This window comes from Plectropomus leopardus, chromosome 12 (assembly GCF_026936395.1).
Source record: "Plectropomus leopardus strain MGB_pleo_1.0 chromosome 12, ASM2693639v1, whole genome shotgun sequence".
NCBI classification, from domain to species: Eukaryota; Metazoa; Chordata; class Actinopteri; order Perciformes; family Serranidae; genus Plectropomus; species Plectropomus leopardus.
In genome coordinates this window covers 13,186,737-13,213,954 of record NC_142187.1, presented here as the reverse complement: position 1 = coordinate 13,213,954, position 27,218 = coordinate 13,186,737, and the positions used below count along the sequence as shown (strand labels likewise).

Sequence of the window (27,218 nt, the reverse complement as noted above, 5' to 3'; positions counted from 1 at the left end):
AACAACTTCACAAAATTAAGCAAATATAACTACATTTTAGGTGAACTTAACAATTAGATGTAAAGATAAGTAGTTCAATTTAATTACATTTTTCAAGGCAATTGGTTTCCTCTTTTTTTTGTAAAATCAACTTGCCAGATTTTACGGTGTAGTTTTTCATTTCTGGTGAAACCTTACATTAGGAGGAGTCTTTCTTTTCTTCCCAAAACTTTTTGCAACATCAGAGGAGGAAGGCAGGGCCAAGCCGTCCCTCTCTGCGCAAACTACAGAGAAAATCACACCATCAGCCTCCCTCTTTCTGCATGGACCACCCTCTACTGTTCTCCTAGTGGACGGTGTTTGTGTGTGCCATAGCTGCCTGCAGGCCTTCAATGAGAGCAAAGGGAGAGTGAGAGGAGCAGAATGGAAAGCATGAACCTGTGTAGAAAACACAACTGAGGCACCAAGCTGGGTCTTACCTGCACCTCCTGGACCGCTGACTGAACTCACTGACACAGGTAAGATTTTTGAATTTTTATGTGATTTTTTTTTCTTTGGAAAAGTTTTAAAACTGCTGACACTTTAGATTTTCCCAGTCATCACGAAAAATGCCAATTTACACATAAAAAGTTAATGTAGAACAATTAAATTTTGCGTAACAGTGGTTCCCTGTCCAAAAGTGGGTCAGGGATCCATTCTGATTGGACCGTAGGTGACTCATGAACATGTCAAGTTTGTAAAAACGTTTTTTTTTTTAAGTACAATGAGTTTCCAGCACAGAGCTTTTATTATAAAATGGCATGTCTGTTTATCCTTGCAGTATGGTTTATTGCTTTGTGTTCTAGCCCAACATCTTGTTTAGATTTTTTTTTTTAAAAAAATAAACTTAAATATTTGGTAATTTGGAGTGTTTGGACCTTGAACTAATGAGAAATCTGGACTGGACCAGTTGGGAACTACTGCTTTGATTTATCATAAAAACTGTGGATTGACTATAAAATGCTCAATTTAATTAAACTTTTGCATTTTCAAGTAATTTATATTTGTTTTTAAATTCCATATGTGATAGAAGCCCATGATCATATTAACCATGCAGTATAAAGTTCATGCATCACGTTGTCCCCTCGGCAGACGGACCTAATCAGTGGCACCATCAGAATAAGTTGTGGGCTAATTGGCACGGTCCTTAAAATCTGCTAGCCCAGAGCAACAAGCCACAACAAAGTCACGCTGGAAACCTTCCTGATATGCAGTATATACATGGTGTGTGTTGAAACAAAGTTGGAGAGAAATAACAGGATGCAAATGTGGAGGATTTGAGGGATTTAGTGTGAGATAAAATCTTTTAATTGGGGAGCTCACCAGTAGACAGAGCTCAGTGCTACCACTTAGTGGGCCGAATGGTAGTGTGTCCTCATGTTCCTCTGGGCTGGGAAAACCAGGCACCGCAAAGTTTGACCTGTCTGGTTAAGAGGGATTGCATTAATAAAGATGAGGTGGCTGGATCTGGTCAAGTCTGTTTCTAAGTGAGAAGCAGGAGAAAATCCACCTTTAATAATAAAAAAAAAAAAACATGGCTGCTGCGGCTGACTTGATGAAGACCAGCAGGGTGCGAACGACAGAGAGAGACCTGGTGGTAATAAGTAACTGCCGATGAGATTCACAGCCCTGGCTGAGGAGCCTCTGTGTAAACACTGTCACTCCTGTCAGGCCGAGGCCTGAGAGATTCATATTGTGGGGTTGGAGACGTGCAGACGGGCCAATTGCTGAGATGGAGCTATTGAAGGGGATGACCTGTGATTACGGAAAGACAGGAAAAAGTACTCCCCGGGTAATAATAACCAACTGACAGTGCCAAGGTGTTTCTGAGCCCTGACACATGGCCCGTTTTCCTGAAAGTGCCTTTTCCTTTGACTTTAGATGGTTTATGATCTATTACAAAACAAACTGCAGCTTATTCCATATTTTAAAGCTCAAGTACAGGCTTTGGGGCAATTTCTCATGCTTCTGAAATTTTAAGTTATTCAAAATGAATGTTGGCTCAGATACTTTATTTCCAACCCAATCGCCAGAATAAATGTTGGCATTATAAGTTTCTGCAAACCACGGATATGTCACATTTGTACATTATTATGTAACAGACACATTGAAACTTACATCTTAACAACATTGTGGTTAACGTGTGGTTAAGTTTAGGCACAAAAAAACATGTGGTTATGATTAGGAAAAAAAATGCTTTTGGTGTTGGTGGCACAATCCCATCTGAAACACAGCAATGTCATGGTATAAAAAAAAAAAAGGTTGTTTTTTGTGGCACTATCCTAGCAGAAAATGCACTGTTGTCTTGGTTAAAAACAACTGTTTATTGTGTCAGAATCCAAGCAGGTTACACAGCAATGTCTTGATAAAAAGCAGTGGCTTTTGTGGCACTATCCTGGCAGCAAACACAGTGTCTTGGTAAGAAACAACCGTTTTTCGTGGCATTAGCCCGGCAGGAACTGCAGAATTGTCTTGGTAGAAAAGAACGTTTTTCCAGGCGATTTCTCAGCAATAAACACAGCAATGCCCTGTTTAAAAAAATCAAACAAAAAAAATGTTTTTCGTGGTACTACTCCAACAGGAAACACAATGTCGTTTTTTATAGCACTATCCCAGTAAGAAACACAGCAATGTCTGAAAAACAACTGCTTTTCTTAGCACTATTCTAACAGGAAACCCAGCATTGTCTTGGCTAAAAAAAAAAACAATGAACTATCCCAACAAGAAACATGGTATTATCCTGGCAAGAAAGTGTTGGCACTATTCTTTCTGGAAACACAGTGATGGGTGGCTAAAAAACACCCAAGTTTAGGTTCCAAAAAGCTGCTGGAAATGTAACAATGACTTGCTTAAAAACAACCATTTTGGTCGGTCTTGGCAGGCATCTTATCTAGGTGTCACGCCATGCACCATCCCCAACTGCCAAAAATAAAAGCCAGCTCATACACCATGTCACTTTAGAAATGTTGATATGGTATGTATGAAATGTACAAATGTAGCATATTCGTGATTTGCAGAAACATACACTGCAAACATTTTCTTCTGGGAACTGGGCTTTTCTTTCTTTCAAGAAATGGCATTTGTGTGCTTTATGAAACACACAAAAACTTAATGTTATATTTTTTTTCCGATGACAATGATAAAAGGGCACTATTCTGCTACAGCAGCAGTTTGAGCTTAGGTAATGCTCTGGGATCTGTCCCATTAACTGTGGTCAGGACTCTTCAGTGTAGCTAAACATCAAGAGGAGACCACAGAAATGATTCAAAGCCCCTGCTGTCTCTGTCTTGGACTCATCTAATTCCACTTCTTTGGCATCTGTTAAAATCCTCAGCAGATTTATTTTGATGAGCTCTGATATGAAGCGGGTGTGTGCCTGTCAGAGGTGTTGGATGAAGGTTACTTAACCTCCTTGGCCATATCCACCAGACTGCCTTCTGGTTGGATTTGGCCATAAATCAGCCCAAAGTTGGCTCACCATTAGCTCCACTTCCAGAGCCAAGCCTTGCTATTGAATACAGAGGGAGGGATCTTTCACTTAGCATGCATTTTTTGAACATCACCCTCCCCTGCTCCATTCGTCGTGCTGTCAAAACCAATAAGATCAAAACACAAGCTTTCCTCCCAAAAACAGATTCCAGAAAACATTACTCATAAATCAGGGAATCCTGCTCCCCCTGCTGCTCCTCAAACACATCAATTTCTTTTATTCCTCACCAAATTCCAATTTATCTGTCTGAACCAGCCAGGCAGAAATGGCGGAAGTTGAAATGAGTCAGTGAGGCCCAATCATAACCACCTGCTGACTTCTAGCATTTTTCTCATTACCGATACACGCAGTTCTACACCTCATGAATACTGGCAGCCAATGCTATCCCATTAAAGTGATATATTCACTGTCATTCATGGCCACATTAACTCAATTTTCTACAAAATATTTTCATTTTCAGTTAAATCTCTTGTCAGACTGAGAGGTTTTTAAAATGCTAATGCTCCCTGCAAGCTGGTGCAGGTACAATGAAAGGCAATATGAATGGTTCATGAGAGGCAGGAGCTCTAGAAATATGAAAAACAGATCCCAGCACTTGCCTACACCCAGACACCTGATACAGATGTGGTGAGAGCTGTAATGAAAGAGAACCCATGAGGGAATGTATTGAAAATCCAAGTTACGATAACAGATTTGTGGTGGGTGGGTGGCACTGCTCTTACTCCACCACAAGCGAACCAGAAGACACATCTTGCCAAAGGCAGGACTGAGTTGATACGAGAAACCAGCTGTGTCTCTGTCACACTCCACTGCAAGTTTTCCCTTTTACATTTTAATGCTCAATTACTTCATAATTAAGCAAGACTCTTGATAGGAGGCTCTCTCCTGTAGGCTATCATGCCAACAGAAGCGCAGTGAATTGGATTAGATTGGATTAAAGGAGAAAAGAAAACACCTGGTAGGAAATTGTACAGAAGTAGAAAATGAGTGGTAACAAAAAGAAAACCTCATCATGAATACTTGGACCAAAGGGATATTCTATATTTTCTTTTATGGCCAACAGATCCAATGACCACTGCCACCAATTAATTTATCATTCATGTTGCCAAAGCTTGATTTTGCACAATCCTCTGTGTCATACCTCCACTGTTGTCTAAGAACTACTGACACCCTTATCAGCGACCCCACTATATCTTCCTTATGATAATCATGGACACTGAAGTGAAGTTTTAGTGCTGTCAGCACTCCTACCCACCAAATGTATATTCATGTGTGGCTAAAAACAGTCCTCAACAAATGTACAGTTTACTTCTCTTTGAGGAATATTTGCTGAAAACTGCAGTGACCAGCTGTTTAAGGGAAGTGCTTTTTTTTAAAAACAAAAATTAAGGATCTGCTTTGAGGCTTTATGTCAGCACCATAGACTGTATATAAACTGTACATATCTTTATATACAGTCTATGGTCACCCCCTGCTCACAATGGCAATGTAAACATGCTGATGTTCAGCAGGTATAATGTTCATCCACTGGTTCCAAACATAACTGACCTGATGATGGCACAAGTTGAAAAGTCAGGTAATCATTAAAGTGATGACAGTTTATTCTAAGGCCAACATGAAGGTGTGTAACAAATTTCATGACAAAATATCTTGTGCTGACAAATTAGCTTGGGCTGAGTGCTAAAAGCCAGGATGGGGAGGTTGGAAAGTATTGAGAAATGCGTCGTCGGTTTTGTCTTCATATGGAATGTATTGACAATGAGCGTAAAACTAAATAACACCAAGTACAACGGTCTGCACTTCTCTTCCCTTGCTATAGATCTTTAGCTTGTTTGGTGATTAAAAAGAGGAGGTACCATGGGACCTGGAGCATGGAGCGTATTTCTTGTTTTTGGTCTGTCTTTGTGGAGCAATAGCCAAGCCCTCACAAAGCACCCCATCCTCTCTCGGATACGAAGGGCTCCAGAGGCCAATGGAGAAAGCAAGAAGTGCTCCTACACCTTTCTGGTCCCTGAGCAGAAGATCACAGGACCCATCTGTGCCGCCCGTGGCTACTCAACCGACAAGGACCGGGTGACACGCCTGGATGTGGCTGCAGTGCGCGACCTCTTATCGAAGCAGCGTAGGGAGATGGAGACTTTGAAGCTGGTGGTGGATGTGGACGGCAACTTGGTGAATGAGATGAAGCTGTTAAGGAAAGAGAGCAGGAACATGAACTCCAGAGTGACCCAGCTCTACATGCAGCTGCTGCACGAAATCATCAGGAAGAGGGATAACTCTCTGGAGCTGGCGCAGCTGGAGACACGCATCCTTAATGCCACTACTGAGTCACTGCGCCTGGCATCCCGGTACAGGGAACTGGAGGCCAAATACTCAGCCCTGTCTGCAGTGGTAAACAACCAGTCAGTGCTGATTGGAGCGCTGGAGGAGCGTTGTATGCAGGTGTACAGCCGCAGGCATGACCAGTCACACATTGGACCTCCACTTGTGCAGGTGGTGCCTGAGAACATTCCTGTTAACGTGCCACGATTCACCAATGAGATCCAGAGGGATAACACCCGAGGCTTTGCCCGAGAAAGGGGCTCTCGCTCTGGGCCGTCACCCACAAGTGGCACCCTGGAAGCTCAGAAACCTCCACATAGAAACTTCAGTGCTGAAGGTGAGTGAGAAATCCATCCATCCATGAATTATTATTGTTATTAATTATTATTATTATTCATTCATTCAGTCAGTCACAAAATCCAAAACAGCCATGGCAAAAATTCATAGCAGTCATGGCTTTACAGGCCAACCATAGCAAAATAATAATCACTGACTTTGAATATAGCTGCAGGTGGGCCTGTGGCCTCATTTTAAAGGTTAAAGATTTGCAAATTCAGCTGGAACCCTGCTCCCTTCTCAGCAGAAAGAACACAAACCAGGATGGAAATAAAAATGTTGTAACGTCTCGATTGAGGCAGGGGACTTAAAGCAAAGCAAAGAAAGACCCAACCAGTGCGATTTTGCTCATCAACAGAAATTCCTGACACATTTAGATTGCCCTCGCCCAAGAATAATAAAGTGTGTAGGATTTCGGTGCAGCTGTGTATGAAAATGATCCCTTACAAGACTGTTCCATTGCATGTGAGACGTAGACAAAACCCAGGCTGGCATGATAGGCTCCTGCAAACCACGAAGTAGAGGCACTTCTGGTACATTTCTTGAAGTGCCTAGACCATAACTTTACATTATTATTGTTATATTATTAGCTTGGAGAGGGTTACTCACCCTTTAAATAAACTGACTGCTACATGTGCTATCAATTAAACATGTCATGAGAATGTTAAATTACCTCAAAAAAAGGCAAATGTTAGCCACTTACACATTGAGGTTAACAACACACCTATTTGGGGTATTTTTTTTTACCTCAAATGAAAGCACGTATTTTCTTATTAAAGTGACTTAATTTCCCATATACTTCTCTGCTGTTCTGGGAGGACATAGTAAACATCTTTGCAGACTCAGATAAATGTGTTTTGCATTACTCTGTGTCCTTGTGTGATTTTGCTCTTGTTTACTGTTTTTCCCTACTTATTCAGCGCTCTGACTTCAGTGCCTTCTCCTCTTACCATAGCCTTCTTTGTCTCAGTTCTCTAGAACCAAAAGTTGCTAAATTTGCCCTTCAAATCTAAAATGTATTAACTATGTACTTGGTCAGATCTAAAAGATCAAAATCATATAATTTTATTATATGTTTACTTATATAAATTGTTGATGTCGTAGAAATGTATCATTTTTGGGGGAAAAAAAACATGTTTTTTAGGAAGTATGAAACACGTGAAACCCTGCACTCTAGCAAGGCTAACTGGAAGGAAGTCATAGCTTGCCTTAGCTAAAGCTAATTACCATCTTTTTCCAACTTTTATCCTGTAATTGGAATTGATGCTCAAATAAGTCAGTAACTGAAATTGTTATACCCTATAAATGGCAGAGTTGGGAATGATGTCACACCTGAGTGACAAGTCAGAAAACCAAGACCTACTGGTTCTAAGCAGGTTACTCATTGTTAGCAAAATCAGTTGATAACAATGCATTGCATGGTAGGCTATTTTACATGTATTAACACAGAAGAATGTCCACAGATTGGACAGTACTGTGTGTTTGGCTAATTTAATGAGAAATAAACATAAACTGTATAAAATAATGAGCGTAACCACTGTGACCTCACCCATTTAGCATAGAATTTAGCATTTAAACACTGAACACAACTTTTTTTAGGAAATGAATGTTACATTTGACTTTCAATGAACTGAAAAAACACTGAAATAGTGACAGCTACTGTTGCGCATGTTACGTTACCTAACCAAAGCTGTCGCCGCGCAAGAGACAACAGACAGCACCTACGTTGGAACAGGCCTTATATAAAAATTCACCCCCGTACAGTTGTCATGAAGTGGGAAATAAGCTATAGGGACCAAAACTGATTTTGTAACAGGCTGTAAACATGTTTATTTCTGCTGTAAAGTTGGACATTTTAACATGTGGGTCTGTGGGGATTGACTGACTTCTGGAGCCTGCCTCAAGTGGCCATTCAAGGAACTGCAATTTTTGGCACTTTTGCATTGGTTTCATTTTCAGCCCTGGAGGTTACCACTTGGTCACAAATGAGAAGTGCTACTAAACAGTCTACATCAACAATACAGCTATTGTTGATGTACGGAGCAGCCATATTTGATTTTGAGGTCAGGGTTTTGGAGATTTTTCCGACTTTCTGAGTGGAAATATATCATCGGGGGAGGTTCCAGCTGAAATTTCAGACTTTCCAGTTAAAATGAAATGCATCAAGAGCCCAAACATAGATTGTCGACACAGACTTTTATTATTTCGTTTGGGGCTCGGGCTGGCATTTATTATCTTAAAGAAAGCACCTCAAGTTAAGAGTTTACAACAATTTGCTGTTACACACTCCTCCCACCTGCCTGCCTCTCTTGTTATTCTTTCCTTCAGGCCCATTCAGGGACTGTCTCGCAGCGCAGGAAGCCGGCCACAGCACCAGTGGCATGTACCTGATCAAACCTGACGAAGCAGAGAGGCCAGTGCAGGCCTGGTGTGAACAGGATATAGACAACGGGGGCTGGACTGTTATCCAGAGCAGGAGAGATGGATCCGTCAACTTCTTCAGGAACTGGGATAACTACAAGGTGATGACATGTGACACTTCCTCTGCCCTGCCTGTCTTATTTTTCTCTAACATGAATATCTGGGTCATCCAGAGACAACAGGGGTGCCGCTATATGACCCATCTAGAGGGACCATCTGGGGTCTTTGGGACTACTGAGCCAGGATCCTTGTGTTTTCACTTAGTGTGAAATATAACGCCTCGTCAGCAGCACTATTCATCCGAGGTCATTTAGTTTGAGATTCCCATTATGAAATATTAGACAGCCCTCTAGGTATGTTCCACAGCTCAATCTGCAGCCGTTTCTTTCCAAAACCGCTACTACTATGGTGCCTTCCTGGACGGATGGCTGGTTGGCTTATTGCACCACACCATATAGACCCTCTCATCAAAGCTCTGTGAGAATGAGATGGAGTATATCGCTGCTGGCAGCTTCGCCAATCCAGTGTTCCAGTCTGCCCGGCCAGGGTTGTGCATGTGTAACTGTAAGCTAAATTGCTCTCTTCAACATTGATTTGCCTCTGCGCTCTCCCACAAAGCCACCACATGTACATATACACACACACACACACAGCAGCGGAGAGGAGGCCCTGGACTGAAACCCTACATCATTCATCATCTGCTGGCTCACCCAGCTAATCCACAATCACAAACCTCAACCTTCTCTACCAAGTGAAGTGTTCTGGAGGCACATGGCCAGACACAGATTGCTCGCGGTTATTCAACACAAGCGCCCAGGCCAGTTTCGCCATTAGCTGTGATCCAAGTGGGGTTTGAGTGACGAAGTAGCGTTCTGAAGATGGATGCTTATTTTCCTGCATACACTCTACAACATGTCTTTGTTAGGATTTTCAAAGACAGGTTGGCACTCTTCGGCACAGCTTCTTTCTTTTGATGTTTTGTAGTTAAATACAGATCCAGAATGTCATCAAAAAGAAAATTCTCATTTGTTCTGTTAAGACACTCACCACAAGGGGGTTTTATATTCCCAAACAATTCTCATGTTTCTAAACTCCTCAGTCTACCACATCAAAAACAACGCTCATTATTTTTTGTACTCTCCCTTTAACCTTCCTTTTAATCTTCCTTTGACTCAGAGCGGCTTTGGCAACATAGACGGGGAATATTGGCTTGGTCTGGAAGGCATCTATAAGCTGGGGAGGCAGGGAGACTACAAGCTGCTGGTGGAGCTGGAGGACTGGATGGACAAGAAGGTGTACGCTCAGTACAGCAGCTTCCATCTAGAACCTGAGAGCGAGGCTTACCGCCTGCGCCTGGGCACCTACCAGGGCAACGCCGGGGACTCCCTGAGCAGCCACAACGGCAAACAATTCACTACTCTGGATAGAGACAAGGATGCCTTTTCAGGTAGATGAACATGGGGTCCCTTTGTGCTCTTGTAGTAGTACATAGTCTATGTAAAAGTCTATCCAAGTGCAGCATTTTTTACAGAAATTTCAAGCTTCTCTTTTAATATTATGACACTGGAATTTGAAGGTTTTACCAGCAATGTAAGTGGGTTTGAGATATTTAAGGGAGAGTTTGGGTCTTTTCAAGTGGGCTTGTATAAGGTGCTTATCCATAGTCAGTGGATTACATACAGTGGATGGCAGCCAGCATGCTTCCAGTTTAGAGAAGCAGCAGGAGGGACAACGTGGAAGCTTAACAATGTACATATACGGATTTGAGCAGCAATAAAACATATATTCACCAGTATAGTGTACACTACATACACACTTACATTAAGTTCATGCAAATCATAAGAATATTTTCACAACCTTTTCTTGATGCAGATAGCCAGAAGCTTCAGTTCTTCCCTCTTCGCTCTTGTCAAAGGCACCATACTCCATTGACAAAAATAGTCATTTTGCCTCACTGAACGCAGGAGTTGCTGGTCTACTGCTGCCTCAATCAGTTTCTGTTATTGCATGACTTTAGTGAAAGTAACCCCTTTAAAATGCCAAAGTCAAACAATAACACATACTAACTAACCAATTAAGGCAGCAGTATACCAGCAACCTTTATGCTTTAATTACTATTTTTCTCACTGGAGTTTGGCTTTGAAAAGATAGTAACACAAAAGTTTCATTTCCCCGTTGGAAATCACTGTCTGATGGCAAGATAAAGCTGTGAAAATATTGTAAATATATCATACAATTAAACTAATATTTATTAGGTGGCTTAAATACGTATTGATGTTGCCCCCATCCACGTTAGCTTCAGTGTTGAACTTCTGTCTGCTTCTCCAAACTCAGGGTGTGCCAACTGACATCTAGCCTACTATATGTAATACACTGACTATGGATATATAACTCATACAACCCCACTTCAAAGATCCAAGTTACCCCTTTAAGTTTTAAAGTTTTCACACCCCCTACAGCAAATCTTTTTTTCTCTCTTTTCTTTTTGTTTGTTACTGTTGGATCACAGATAGACCCACATGCAAAGACCAAATGAATGTGGCATCAGTCCAATTGTTGTCTGGAATCTCACAACGCCTCATGAAGCAATTCACTCACATCCATTAGAAAATACATTGTTGTGATGACCGACTAAAAGTGTGCAAATCATTAATGTGACTTTGTGTCAGACAGCACAACTTTTTATGTGTATACATAATCTTGGAGGCAAGGAATATAACAAAATTTTAAATTTTTTGCAATTGGGGCAAGCTCTGGAAGCTCACAGCTACAAGTGAGGAGTGGCAGAGGCAGTGACTCATAATATGTTCGCTTCCAGTGAGTCTTGGCAAAATGTTTTTTTTAAAGAATTCTGTGTAAGTGCAGATGTTTTCACACCAAATAGATTTCTTTGAATTATTTAACTCTCTTTACAGAGCTAATCGTTTCTCTCCCTGTTTCCCCACAACAGGTAACTGTGCACATTTCCATAAAGGAGGCTGGTGGTACAACGCTTGCGGCCAAGCCAATCTGAACGGTGTCTGGTACACTGGAGGAGTCTACCGCAGCAAATTCCAAGATGGTATCTTCTGGGCCGACTATGGTGGAGGCTTCTACTCTATGAAGGCTGTGCGTATGATGATCAGGCCCATAGACTGAAGATGTACTGTAAGCCAGGCTGGTCTAGGGGCGGCTATGGAGGCCGAGGCAAACTTGAACCTCATTCTGACTGTATGTGATCATCAGCAACTGGTTGATCCATGATAAAAGAACTACACTGATGGTCCAACCATCAGTAGCAACTTGAACTGCCTCCTCAAACCGACATGGACTCTGCGTGAACATCGCTTTCTTTATATCATAATAAATGCACACATGTGCTGCATTTCCACTGCACAATTCGGCTTAACTCGACTCACTTTTAGTACCAGGTTCCTTATCCTATTTTGTTTTTCAGTGTGGCTAGTACCAAGCAACGCTGGCTTTTGAAGCCAATGTCACATAGTGGCCAAACATGGAATTACAACGTCCAGTCTGTCGCATGATGACATTCAGCCCGAAAACACTTTTTTCCATAGACTACCACTGGGAAAGAGGTGTCTGCAAATCAGTTGGTACATTTTTTTAGCGTCACAGCCCCTGCGAAATTAGTCGATTCACTATCAGAATTTGATCTATCCGGTCCGGTAACATTTTGAATGTCTAGAAGAGGCGCACAATTAAATCCTTTTTATCCACATTCAAGTTAGTGGAGGACTAAACCTGAAGTTAGTTGCTTTGCTGGCTGAGGTCTCTGATATGCTCTTCAACAATGTAGTATATCCGGGCAATTTCATACTGCAGAAATCAAGCTTTGTAGCTTCATGCACCACTGAGCAACTTTCACTGGAATGAACCAGGTCCTGCCTCCAATGCTGTACGTAAGGTTTTCAAACATCATCTTCAGCGAACACTCACTGAATCCTTTCATCGGCAACAAAACAGAGGAATGTCTGCACATAGTTTTGTGGTTTTTTTAAAGTCTGTCTTGAGTGCATGAAAAAAACTGCAGTCATTATTGACGGTAGCTTTCTCCTGGATATCCTATGGTTCACAAGTGATGATTCCAGTGACAACTCTTTCCGACTAATCAGTGGTCTGCAGTGTTCATACTCCGCAATCTAGTATTGCCTTAGCTTGTTTTGAACTTAACTGAAATAGTACAAAAAAAAGACCAGTTACTGTCCACCATTTTTCCATTTTCTGTTACCGCTTATAACATCTAAAGAGTCGTGGAAGTGGAGACCATCCCAGCTGATATTAGGCAAGGGACACAGTACACCCTGAAAAGGTTATCCACAAGTTTTTCTAATGGAAAACCCCCAAAAAAGCAAGTTGAGTTGAGCCATGCCATACCTTGCAATGGAAATGCAGCATCAAAGGGATTGAGGGGACATGTCTATTTAAAGTAAGCCATAAAGCTCCTTTAACCACCAAATACGTAATGATGGTAAAGGGACATTAAGAATAATTTAGAAAATGTTGCAGCTAAATAATACAGGCTGTCTGTGTGATGAAGAGACCGCAGTGTTTTCCTCATTACCAGGTCTCCCCATGGAGATGAAGCACCACATCCTGACAGAACTTTAATGGTATTGATTTCATTCATAAGCTTTAGCATCACAGGATAAATGCAGCTCTTCCTACCTCGCCAAGACAATCATGTGGGGCGAAATGTTCATACATGGTATTTAACTTGTGCTATAGTTGCTGGGAGCGGGGAAATATGTTTTGTTAATACATTTATAGATTTATTTAGAATCTTTGTCCACTTCCAGAACGCCATTAGGAGTTGGAAAAAGGCAGGTGGTGTAAATACATGTTTTATGTACATTTGATTACACAAAAATAGTACTGCTTTTATTTTCCCTCCCTACATTTAAAATGACCTTAATACTGTATGTTAAAGTACTTTGTCAAAGTGCATATGACCAGAAACGATAATTTATGTGTACAATTAACTTATCATAACAGTGAAAAGGGCCAGGTGTCCTGAGGGAACCGTAAACGATCCTAATTTCCTCCACTGTATAAAATGACAATCATTCACAAAGTGTGCTTGCACGTATGGAAATTGCTGTTATATGTTTTTCTCGTTTGGCTGTTGATTAAATTTCAGTATGGCTGGGAAAGACGAGCATTGTTGGAGGAAAAAAAAACAACCCTGAATTACGTTTTGTTTTGAGTGGTTTTTGAGCACGAAAAATATGCCGACCAAGTGTGCTGAGAGTTATAGGCAACGAGACAGACAACGAGAAACACATTGCTGAAAGCCAGACAGGATGAAGAAAGAAAAAGAGCGGAGAAAGGAGGGAGGGGAGTGGGATGAACTGGGATGGAACTGGTCCAAATTTCCAAGTTATTTTCCCCTCCTCTTCCTTTTAAATACAGAGAAATTTACATTCTTTCCACACAAAAGTGCTTGAACTGTATGTTTTCACAAAATATCTTTCATTGACAAAGTCACGGGTGCCTGCACTCTGTAATCACCGGTATGGAAGGAAAGCAGCATCCTTATGGGGAAACCATCCCAGAGGAGAGGGGAGCCGGGTGTTTTTATTTCAACTGGTGGGCCTGCTTTGAACAACGGCACTGTATCCAAGCGGCTTTGGTTTCTGAGCCTAAAATAGACCCTCATATTGTGCTCATACTATTGACCACAATTGCCCTCACACCCATTTGTTTAACAAACTTCTATAAAGCAACAAAACACAAAGCCGGGATACTGGTCAAATCCAGCTGGACATGGAAGCATGTTTATGAACATGTAAAAAAGCAGCATCTAATAAAACAGCATTTTAATGTTAAAATGAAACGGCAATAAAAGCTGAAACCAGTGAGTCACATAGTTGGCAGACCAATATTACACAACCAACAGTCAATAAATGGAGAACGTTCAGGGTCACTTCAGGGGACACTCTTGCTCTTTTGGATCTCCTTTCAAGTGCCATGCTGATTTATAATGTTTACCAAGTCCTAATTAGTGGGCAACTTGTTAGTTTTCCTCTGTGTTAACATTACATGCACATTCCAAACTTATCTTGTGGGTGTGAGTCATGCAGAATCAGAAGAAAGCATAATTGGCTTTAGCAATAATAAGAGCTCTTTTAAGTGTGCGTGGCTGTGTGTTGGCGTGAAAAAAGTTGTGAGGAGACAGATGAATACATCGCAGAGACATCTCGTTTTATGTGGTGACACATTTCTGCATGACTGGGCAAGGGCAAGTCATCAGTTCCAGTCTGGCTCTCAACCTACATGACTCCTTTTCATCGTCTGTTCTTTTTGTTCCACTATCAAACGAAGCACAGAGAATACATTTACACCTGAAATTTGTCACATAGTAGCCATCAAACTTCTGTAAGTTTTCATTTTTTTTAAAAAAAAGAGCGTGTTTATATGTTAATCTTCATTTTAAAGGAACCGTTTGACATTTTGGGGGGAATTAATTAACCTTTTTCTGTAAAGGGTTAGAGGAGATTGATGTTTTCATGGTAAATATGACGCTAAAGCCAGCAGGCAATTAGCTTAGCAAAAAAAGGTTATCTTGTTATCTATGCTCATAAAGTGATCTTATCTCTACTCCTCACATTTTTACATTTGGGCAGAAGCACCCAACATTATTATAATTACATACTGATAGTTTTTGTGTCTGGATGCAAAAGGTCCACGGATCTTGACGCATAAGAGGTCAGTGATAAGTCGCGTAGGTGGACTCACATGACACCTGACAAAAACAAAATTTAACATAACATGGGGTGAGTAATTATTATACAAACTGTCAGAAAAAGTTTGCATGGATAATTAACTGTTCAGTAAAACTGTTTTGTGATATGGCCACCTTCCTGTCACAAGGCTGCCTCTCAAACTTTGAGCCTAACCACCCCAGAGACGGCCAGTGTGTGAATCTCCATCAGCACATGAGCTGTAACCGAAGTCTTCCAATAACTCTGCCCACTACACACTGAAGCCTCACATTTTAAACAGCCTCATGGGGGTATGGAAATGCATGATTAGCCCACAGAAACCAAACTCCTGCTCAGTCAGATATTGGAAGAGAGAAGGTGACAATCTTGGCTCTAGCGAGGGGACCACACTCAGGCGCGTACCGCCTCGACTACCTGGCCAACAGACTAGGGATGGCAGAGCACTGCTGCAGTGTGGTCCTCTGAGAACCGCTGCAGGTTTCAGAGGTGAAAGCCTTCTTTGTCGCTGAGTGAAGCTTCGCTGTCTACGACTTTCACCACCAAGATGGCACCAGGCTCGGAAGATTTGCGGAAGAAGCTGGCTCCATGCTGTTTGCTGAAAGACATCTGCTGTTGGGGGAATGTCTGTGAGAGTGACTCATTAGCCCTAAAAAGCTCAGTTAGTGTCAACCAGCAAATCAACAGACAGGATGCAGAGCTGTTTTCTTTGAAAATAAGCACCGTGACTAATTTTTGCCCTAACTGGGACAGTCAAACCACTCCATAGCTAAGTCTGTTCCTAAGTGCCCTTTTGATTTAAAGTTTAACAGACACTTGTTTAAGATGGATGATCATTTGGAGGGATCTGGGAAGGCTCAGTGAGCTGCAGCCAGCTGCAGTTTCCACTCTCCCTTATTAGTCTAAAACATACAGTGGAGTGATATTTCATATAGCTGTGAAGCACACAAGCGAGTGCTGAGATTGCGAAAAGGATATTTATTTTAATGAGGTTACCTTTGACAGAGCAAAGTCAATCTAAGCACTGATCGCCACCCAGAGATACCAAACAAAGGAACATTTGAGCCATGGGAAGCATGCTTCTTGAGTTTCAGCTGCCTACTAACAGAGATATAGTCTGTTAAATACATCTATTAGTGACCAGAAATTCAGATGGTTTTCATTGTTCATGTGGTTGGCATGAAAAGCTTGTTTATTCTAGACTCAAACCTTGAAACCCTTTATCAAATGGATCTCCTCAGTACAGAAGTATGACCTCAGAACACTGTGGAGTCAGCATTAGTCACTGAACTGGAGGACCGACTTACAGTATGACTGTCAACTGTACGCGTTTCTGGATATACGATTTCACTTATTGTGATAAATGACGTGAGTCATGGAGGTCTGTTTAAGTTTTTTACGACCGCCTGGGGAGACAGAGCCAAAGGAGCGATCGCCCTGACTACTCAACTGTTTTTACACCATAGTTAAAACAGTGAAAAACAAATGGGCCTCCCAGCCTAAACCGGCTCAAGAGAGGCATGAGCCGAAGAGCCGCAGAGCACAACAGACGAAACCACAGAAATGTTTTACATCCAGTCCGGTGGAGACTTCAGAAAAGACTTACAGGAGCAGTAGCACCAATCTGGTCTTTATTTTGGCTGCTTACAATAATTTCTACATGTGACTGAAAAAAAGTAATAAAGAAAACAGTTTGCAGCATCAGTTTTATCGCTGCTGAAATAAAGAACAGTGGCGCCCGTGGAAATTTTTCATAGAGGTGGCCAAATGGGGCCACTAAAGCTCTTGTCACATCAACAGCATATGAGTAAAGGAATCACACACTGATATACTTTAGTTTCTTACTTTACAATTGAATATTGCTAATTATCTGATGTGCATCAACTAATACTTGTACAACAATTCTGTTTTTATGTGATATGTATCTATATAGTATGTGTTAGGTAATCCATTATTCTTCAGATGGTCTCCTTTTCTTTAAAGAGACGAGTCTACAGCTTCATTTGAAGAGGCACACTGATCATAAGGAACATGACATTTACTGATGAATTACACTGACTGAAATGAACACATTCTCTTGTCCTAATAAACTTAGACCAAAGTTTAAAAACTTCTTTTTTAGGTTATAGGCAGCAAAAGTATGAGGTTAGATTCAGAAAAAATAACAGTATTGCTTGGCTGAAAATAAATACACTTCTTACTAAAGTGGGCTAATCTAACTTTACTCAACATACGTCACTAGCGTTGTATGCTACACATACTAGCACACTAAATGATTATTATTAAAAGATTTCGAATGACTTTCGGTTGGGTGAAAGTCCGTATTGTGTTTGTGATTGTGCCCGTTTTATGCAGACTGTCTCACTCTTTATGCTATGCTAGCTTCTCGGAGCGTAAACATGACACCGCCTGGTATGTCTCATACCACCACTAGAGGGTGTTTTGGTGCATTGTGCCAAGGGCCACTGACTAAGCATCAGTATTTAAAGAGTTGGAAGTGAGACCAGCTTGAAAACCTTCAATTATTTTTGATTATTTAATATTATATTTAATATTGGGGTTTTTTTTTTTAGCCTTTAGCCTCAATCAAGTTTGCCCTTACTGAAATCAAAGATGTCTTTTATGACTATGTTCGGAACAGAAATATTAAAAGAAAAAAAATATACAAAAAGAGAATAGATAGAAAATCTTTACATAAATTAAGGAAAGATATTCAGACTTGATGTCTCAAGCTGAAGTGAGCCCACACCGAGGGACTGTCAAATGAAATTCAAGTCCTACTATAGCAAACTTTGAATGTGCTTTAAATGTGATTACTCCATTTTTCCACCAGTACTGAATTTAACCAGTAACTCTACCATTACATTTAGATGGTAGAACAGGAAATACACTGTCTGATCTCTTCATTTAACATTAGCTCAAATTTAAGCTGCTGCATTCTTAAGCAGCTGCAGATGTTAGGGACTTCTGAAAGGAGCAAGAATTTCAGAGGTTTACTCGTCACTGCACTACTTTTTGGAGGTAAAACACACTTTGACATGTATTGTGTGTTAGCACTCATAAATAAAGCATGTCCAAATATCAGATGCACAGGTCTAATTCCTCTTTTTTGCTCAGCTCATCTGCACCAAGATTTCAGTGAACTGGGCCTTGCAGAATTTGAATCATACTATGACACCATCTAGTGGTGGAGTAGTTTTACAAACTCATTATACCACTGTCTTCAGTCTGGTGGATGACAGGATGTGACAGGTGAAACAGGCAGGAGTTTGGATCAGTGTGATGAAAAGCTTTTGTGCACATGCTTGACACCCTTCATAAGTATTTCACACTCACAAACAAATGTGCTCTGATCTGGACAGAGGATAAAGGAACAAGGAGTTTTATTTAAATTTAAGGTAGTACATCTAAAATTAAAATGCATGCTTGTTATAGACTGTTCAGTACTAATCAGAGGAAGGGATGACTGGAATATGCAGTTTTTTTTATTTTCTTTTGTTTTCTTTTCTTTTAACCCTTTCCTGAAGCTACAAATATTTTTCCTTATGCCTTCACAAGTGACTTGGGGAAAATGCACAACCCCCTCCTCCACCATATATTAGTAGTTTTTAAAAACTTTGATGTTTGAAAGTTAAAAATTGAAGACAAAATCCTGGAACTGTAAAACAGTCTTGTTGTGCATGCTGGTTAGTTGGGGCAACAGTTTTATTTTTAGCAAAATTTTAAATGAGCAGAAGTGATTTTGATGAACTATCAACATCTTAATTTGAGATTTTTACATTTGCCACATATTAGTTGTTCAAGAACCCTCTGATATTTGAAAACCCAATGATAATTTCTGTTTTTACAGTTTCTGTGATGGTTTAATTGTGCAACGTTTTCTTTTGAAAAATACGGGTAAAATAAATGCATAATACAGCAAATATTTGCATGCCCCTCCTCTGAGACAAAATCATTGATAATCAATAATAATTAGAAAGGCACCCCTGATAAACACATAAGAGTCTTTTAGGAAATTATTATGTGTCTGCTATGTAGGGTTTGCTGAGTTTCTTACCTCTGACAGAAGCCATTTGTTTGGATTGCACAGCGCCCCATGCATCCTTTCTTTATTTGACATTGTCTTTATATGTTTTGTCATTAAATCCTAATAATATATTTCAGTGTTCTCCAGTAAAGTTAGTCACAACATTACTTCTGGGAAAAATAATTGCTGGCGAGTTACTTTTTTCGTGAAAACTTGCCTGCTTCAACCATGGATCCGGCTTCAACCCTCAATAAAGTTTGTAAACAAAAAAAGGTAGTTGTCGCGGGCTGATGACGTCCGTGTTGGACTCTTATGAACGCCATGGCGGCTCACGCTAGCGAGCTTGAAATTGCAAAGAAAAATTTAACCGATGCAATTGGCGATAACGTCAAGCAGTAAGTAAAATGTTGTTTGTGTGTGTTTTATGCCTGTGGTGTTCTCTGTCCTATCTTGTCGGTCTGACGCCGAAATGCAAAGTAATTTTGCCGTCGGCTTGCTATGTGCACATTAGCAGCTTGCTAGCACTTGCTAATGTTTGCAGCATTTCTCCTCAGCTGCAGTTATAAATGAACAAATATTTTTACAGTTTTTCAGTATCTATTGTTCTTTTCTTAGGAGGAAGTAATGCAAATAGAAAACGTGGAGTATGTCGTTATTATTTTAATTGAATATCATCCGTTACATCTAGTTACCGTGTTAGTAGGTTTTTAATAGGCTAAATAACGCACCGCTAACGTCACATTACATTCACTGATTTCTGTAGGGGAAATAAAAAATGATTTAAAAAATGCGAAAGTTTATCATTGAGTTTCGCCCAATGTGTCTAACACATATTTGTTTATAAAATGATAATGTGAATCTCCTCATACAGTTACTGGGCAAACCTAAAGCTGTGGTTCAAGCAGAAGATCAGTAAGGAGGAGTTTGATGTTGAGGCACGTCGTCTATTGGCACAGGAGAATGGTTAGTGACCTTATATTCTTTATGTTGAAAATAGATTGTGTTTTGATGATGTGTTGATGATTTTGTATTTTCCTCCTCCTCCCTCTGCAGTCCATGTCCACAATGATTTTCTTCTGGCCATTCTCACACGCTGCCAGATCATCGTCTCCACACCAGGTGAGATTTTTTTCAAAGAATTTATTTCTAATTTATTTTTCACAGGATTCAAATTTATTAACTATAGATTGCAAATCGTGGTATGGAGTACAAACAAAGAACACGACAGCAATACAGAGGTAAATGACCAGAACTTTGGCACAAACTGAGTCATTTAAAGAGAGGCAGAGCATTACTTACAAAAAGCACCTAATTAAAAGTGTCTTTCGTTTGTCTGTCTGCAACAGTAATATAAGTTTAATGACGGATTGTTGTTTTACAAAGTATTTTGGCTTTTTTTCCTATTCTTGACAATGTTTGTGATTCACATTTAAGCAAAATATGATATCTTTACCTGCAAGTTTTATTATGTTTTTTTGATGTGAAGCACTTGGTGCATATAATTTCTTTGCTGTAAAGCACATTAGGCTGCATTTCTTGTATGAAAGGTGTGCGCCGCACATGCTAAGGCCTTTGCAGTGGCCCAAGGCCTTTGCAGCGGTTCAATTCCAGCCTGTGGCCCATTGCTGTGTGTCATTCCCCCCTCTCTCTCCCCCACATTTCCTGTCATTCTGCAGCTGTCCTATCAATAAAGTGAAACATCCCCAACAAAAATCTTTAAAAAAAATTTTTTTATTATTGTTAGTATAATTTACCCTCCAATGGTTTTGATTACAAAAATTACAACACTATTTAATCTTTTTCAAACCTTAGTGTATTCCTGTCATTTTAAGAATTCAGCTATTAGAAAACTGAAGAACATAAATAGCCTGGGTATGTCTCCTGCTTTCATAAGTAGATGATGATTAAACCTGTCTTTAAATTCCCAATACAAGTCATGGTAGCTTAGTGTAGAGTTCATCGAGCCGTTTGATAGTAGTGCACCTCTGATCAAAACAAAGGTGCGAAAAGCCAAATTGATTGAATATTTGCTGAACAAATGTAATCCATGGTGTTACATTCTGTATGTATGTACAGTGATATACAAAAAATAAACAAATATACATTGTGTGGCTGAGCTTGATGCATACCATTGTAACCTCTCTTAAATGTCTGCCTTCTCAAACTCATATACTTGGCATGCATACAACATAACTGATATCACAACCCTTGCAAAGAGCTCTTGTCTAATATCTATTGGTAAGTCAGACTTCCTGCACTTCCACAATAAAGCAGACTTAGCTCTAGAGGCCTGTTCACAAAGTTTCTTGATTTTAAATAAACCATTATTATCAAAAACTATATCCAGATATTTAAAATTATGCACAATGTCTAACTCCTCACTTTCACAGAAGAATTGGTACTAGTACTGAAACACTACTTATGTAAAAGCTACATTTTACTCAGACTTGTAGTAGCATAGTGTGTCGTAACTTAATTAGCTATCTTTATGTGTTACATTGATTTTATTGTCTAAGGTATTGGAGCAGGGTAGTTTTGAAATAATGGCATTGTTAATTGATTGAATTTGAAAGTGTATGTACCAAAGGACTAAATGTTGGTGATTGCTGGTGATTTATTTTTTACAATAAGAATTTGGACATTAACTAAAGGGAAATGTTCTTTTAAAAATCACCTTCCCATCTCCTGTGTTTCTTCAATCCATCTTGTGTTTTGTGTTCTTCTTCTGTCCTCTAGAGGGCGCCGGTCAGCTACAGTGGCAAGGTGGCTCTGCTTCAAAGCCCGGCAAACCAAAGGGAAAGAAGAAATGTTCCTCTAGACAGAAATTTGATGTAAGTATTTATTCTGATATTTGTCCCTGTAGAGGCTGGGCGAGTTAACAGCAGCTGTAATGAATGTTGAAATTTTCAAATAAGGCAATCGCTCAAATGATTACTGGGTGTAACTGCTTTTTTAGGGTAGCGGCATCTGATTTATCACTAGGTGCTGAAACAACCGTCTGTCTGTGTGTTTGGGTGTTTGTATGTCTTATGTCTATGTGTTTTTGCGTCTTCAGCATCGTTTCCAGCCTCAGAACCCTCTGAGCGCTGCCCAGCCTTTCAGCCCGCGGGAGGTTGGAGGTGAGGAAGAGGAGCTGCGTCTCAGCGCCCACACTCTGCTCTTACCCACGCGGGGCCAGCTGGAGGCCCGCATGATGGTGACTGCGTTTGAGCTGGGCCTGGATAACATCACAGAAGAAGCCGTCAGCAGCATGATCCATGCCGTTGAGGTGAAGGTTTTTTGTTTTTTGTTTTTTTACTGATCAGAAAAAAATTGAAATTCAGAAAAATGTCATCATTCTATCCTCAAGAAATGAATAACTTTCTAAGAAAATGTCTTTAAAGGGGTCTTTTGTCAGTTTTCCACCAGCTTTGTATCATAACAGTGAGGATTAGTATGTGTATATGACGCATGGTACACTTCCCTCCATCTTGCCAGTGCCCAGATCACCCTGCTTATGTCCTGGATGACACGATTCTCATCCTGTGTTACCTTAAATTTGTGAAGCAAAGTTGTTTTTTTGTTTGTTTTGTATTCCTTTAAGATAAATGAGGGGAAAAAACTTGATGAATTGTAGTGATTAGCAACAGCAAAACTATATGAAAACATCAATTTACAAACTGTCACCCAACTTGTGAAGTATACTCCAAGTTTCATTTATCTAGTCGTATGCTCACGATTTGAGCCGAGTTCAAACGGACACAGTACTTGTCTGTGGTTCGGGCTGCTCATGCAAAAGTGTTTTAAGTAGTAAGGTTTTAGCAAAAATGCATGTGGAAAATACTGAATTTCAATTCATCAAAGTTTTCTTCAATAGCGTGAGTGATAGATATACAAATTAACATTTTATGTTAAGTATTGCTTTGTTGATCTCTGATTTCAGTAGAAACACGTATAAGTGAACATTCAATTGGCATTCTGTGTTTTAACATCCATGCAGAGGCTTGAAATGATCTGAGAGACATATTCCAGCACCGCTTTTTAAGAATGACTGACAGCTTTGTTTACCCAGGGGATTAAGCAAAGCTTGACTTACTGCTCTGATTTATTTCAGCACCACTTGAAAGACGTCCTGACTGCCGTCATCACCCGGAGGAAGGCATATAGGTTACGAGATGGTCGTTTTCCCTACGCCTTTGGCAGTGATGTCACACCACAGCCTTATCTGAAAAACAGCCTCGCTGCGTACCACAGTGTTACAGAATGGTAGGGTGACCCGTGTTAACTCCCACTAGCTGATAAACATTTTGCAGGTTTTTAGTACAGGAAGCCATTGTAGATATAAGTACTCTTGAACATAATTTTCTTTCTGTTTCTATGATTCAAGGGTAGAAGTAACACTAATCACGTTTTCAATCCGTAATCTTTTTTTTTTTTTTTCCCCTCTCAGTCCCCCTCCAAGTGCCTCCCTCGCTGCTGGTCCACCTCCTCAAGTGTCACCTGATGAGGCAGAGCAACAAGCTGTTCACTTATTGGCTTGCTCTGCTGACAGCCTCCCCGCGCCCCTCCCTCCAATCAGCATGTTTGATCTCCTGGAAGCTTTACAGGTGACAGCCCATACACACCAAACGACATCAGAAAACCAGTGGTGATGAAGGTCAACTGTTGCATCACCTCACGTCGACGGTGTCTCAGTCAAAACGTTGCACACACCGCAAAGATTACAACGATGAAGAAATGAAGTAAAAACAGGCAGTAGGGGCAAGTAGTGCGTATTTCTCATTCAAAAAGGCAAATCGGGATACCAATAGGACGAATTCAAGACATTGGTTAGCCGGTTAAAACATGAATAACATTTCCCAATGTTTTAAGAACAAATTATATTTACTGTGCGCCACAGAACAACAACACAAACAATTATCAACAGACTACTGAAGAGCTCAGTGGCTAAAAAAATAATCCTAAGTAATATAATTTTTTGTTTTTATCTCACACCCTTTTGACTTTAATAGTTTGCTTTCCCTTACTTCTGTTTTTCTTCTCGTGCGCTGAGCTGAACTGCCAGTCAGAGTGGACTCAGACAACAAACGGAAATTAGAACAGTCCTAATACCAGAATCTTGTCCTATCACATACAGATTTGGCAAACATATGCAGATACTTGTTTGTAGAGATTATTTAAAAATGATCTGATTCTTATTTGCCTTTCACACCGACCGATCTGCTTACATCTAATAATTATTCATTATAGAAGTAAATATTTGAGCAATATATGCACTTTCTTATTGCCATTTTAAAATGTTTTCCTCAGTCATGTTGGTGAACTGCACTCGGACCAACATGATTGTTTATCACTAAATTTGTTCACATTAGATCTTCTGGCCTACCATCATTTGACCATCAGTGTTTTGAGAGTTTGGAGGTTTTTGCTGGTGTGTGGATGCAGCACAGGTGAAACTCGTCATGAATTTGTGCTGAGTCAAAGCTGATCTGATTATATTGATGGATGAGAGGAGGAGCTGCTGCAGAAGCAAGTGAAAGCAAACTTTTAGACATAGCGCGATTAACTCTTAAATTTCATTTTCACTGCACCTAACATTCTACTGTTCCGTCTGTGCCCAGAGTACGCTCTGTACTCCGAGAGTATTAGCATCATTAACCAAACGCTATATTAAAATCAATACGTGGTGGCAGATGATTTAATCGTGGCAGGCCACCAAAAATAAATATGTGGATGTTTGTATGCTTGAGTGTCTTCTGTTTGTCTGATGTAGGTTCACCACGGTGTGATGCCCTCCCACACTATGTACGCCCTGAACATGGAGCGCATCCTGGCACGGCTCTGGCACCCGAGCCATGAAGAACTAGAGCAGGACCACATACACCGGCAGCGCCTCGCTGTAAAAGAGGGAGTGCTCGTCAGCTGAGAACCGCTGACGCAGGACTTTACATGGACCGCAGCTATCATCAGGAACCAAACACAAAAAGAAATGGATGGGGAGCAGTGTGTCCAAAAAAACTCAATGCCTTTTTATAATCATATCCCTGTTTCACAAAGAGATAAAGCATGAGTGGAACAAGATGAAACAAAGCAGTTGGACAGTGGATCCAGAGTGCACCCTCAACTCCAGCCAGCAGCCAATAGCTGGCAATTTATTTTTGTCTCTTCCAATAGCCATTTTGGCAGTCGACCAGTCACTATTTGGATCTCCTGCTATAGAGCGATAAACTGATTTGGTGGCAAAATATTGAAAGTATTTAGTTTAGATATACCAGCGGCTACAAGCACCAGACTGGAAGAAAGTTTCCTGGGCAAGCAGCGTTCATTTTTCACTGTCAGATATAGGCAACGACTGTTTAAGGCACAGTTCACCCCCAAATTTAAAAATACATGTTTTTCCTCTCACCTGTAGTGCTATTTATCAGTTTAGATCGTACAAGATGCTGAGTGTTGGAGATTTCAGCCAAAGAGATGTCTGTCTTCTCTCCTACATATGGAACTAGATGGCACTCTAGCAGTTTTGCCTCACTGGAAAGCCGATGACGCTGCCAAAGAGCTCTTTGTCTGGCTTCTGAGCACTTCTGCCTCCTGTCTGAAGAAGGTGCTTAAATCTACCTTGTACCTTCAAGAACTGCCTTTTGTCTTAATTCGTCGTTCTTACTCAGATATGGTTGGCGGGTGTAGTTCATTAGAAAGAAAATAGTTCCTACAAGACCGCAACAAGCTCAAGGTCTGTGGTTTATCTTGAGTAAACAGATCATGATCATTGGTACGACACATTGCTGTTGAGCTTTTGAAATGTTTTTTTTTAGCTTGTTTGTTTTGGGACTTTTTTGCTTTGAGCTCCACAAGCAGAGTGCTGTCTAGTTCCACGGAGAGAAGACAGATGGCCGATATCTCCAACACAACTCACAGTAAAACAAGCTAGACTGTTGATTAGGCATCATCTCAGGTTACATTTTGGGGCGGCACTATAAGAGTTTTAGGCCATCTAATTTGATGCACAAATAATAATGATAAGATGGGAATTGCACTGTTAAGTGCATCAGAAGTGTCAATCAAGCGCTGTCAGCACAAAGAGAGGTCTAATCAAACAACAAGTGAGAACGCCTGTGTGGGCTTGTTGTTGCAGTTTAGGATTCTTTAAAATGTGCCAGACGGCTGCGTCCTGTGTCATCACGCCCCTCACGAACACACCTTGAAATTTTATTCCTGAAGCATTTACTGGTAAGAAGTTTGAAGGCCAGTGAGCATCCATCAGTGTTGGTGGTCCATGGTGTGTGTACAGATTAAGCTAATGTTTTTTGTTTCGGTGCACTCGGAGATATGTTTGCCGTGTTTGTGTGCACAACTAGTTCAGGTTGAAATGTGTATAAATTTGTACTTTTCTCTACAATACCTTCGTTTTGTAATATATATATTACAGACAGTAGTTCAGAAAATAAATAAAAATGCACTTTTTGTACAAGTTGTGGAATGAAACTATGGAGTGAGTGCTGCACTCACTACAAATTTGAGATAACTTGAGTATTTTCTTCTCATGCCACTTCATACTCCAACTCTACTGCATTCAGAGGGAAATATTGTGGTTTTTACTTCTTTACAGTTGCCTGAAAGCTTTAGTGCAGGCATGTCAAACCGGTCCACAGGGGGGCCGGTGTGGCTGCAGGTTTTGTTTCCAACCAAGTAGCAGCACACCAGACTTGACTCATTTAATCAACTGATCTCCGTCTTCAGACAGTTGGTTGGTCAAACTGTGTGCTCTTGGTTGGTTGGCACAAAAACCTGCAGCCACACTGGCCCCCCTGTGGACCAGTTTGACATGCCTGCTTTAGTGGCTAGTTATTTTACAAATTCAGATTTTTACACACAAAACATATGCAGAGTGAAAGTTGATAAATCAAGC

General features: G+C 40.5%; 2 protein-coding genes across 2 annotated transcripts; both read left to right on the top strand.

Annotated features, from left to right (window-relative positions):
* Positions 1-236: 236 nt before the first annotated feature.
* On the top strand, positions 237-13,774 carry angptl1b (angiopoietin like 1b). The gene is made up of 5 exons (XM_042497794.2): positions 237-497; positions 5,328-6,167; positions 8,495-8,688; positions 9,764-10,034; positions 11,538-13,774. The coding sequence occupies exons 2-5, from the start codon at positions 5,366-5,368 to the stop codon at positions 11,723-11,725; spliced, it is 1,455 nt and encodes a 484-aa protein (XP_042353728.1). The 5' UTR covers positions 237-497; positions 5,328-5,365; the 3' UTR covers positions 11,726-13,774.
* A 5,803-nt stretch (positions 13,775-19,577) lies between these two features.
* Positions 19,578-26,780, top strand: tada1 (transcriptional adaptor 1). The gene is made up of 8 exons (XM_042497780.2): positions 19,578-19,728; positions 20,205-20,296; positions 20,387-20,452; positions 22,070-22,164; positions 22,389-22,601; positions 23,427-23,578; positions 23,763-23,919; positions 25,086-26,780. The coding sequence occupies exons 1-8, from the start codon at positions 19,646-19,648 to the stop codon at positions 25,236-25,238; spliced, it is 1,011 nt and encodes a 336-aa protein (XP_042353714.1). The 5' UTR covers positions 19,578-19,645; the 3' UTR covers positions 25,239-26,780.
* Positions 26,781-27,218: the final 438 nt, after the last annotated feature.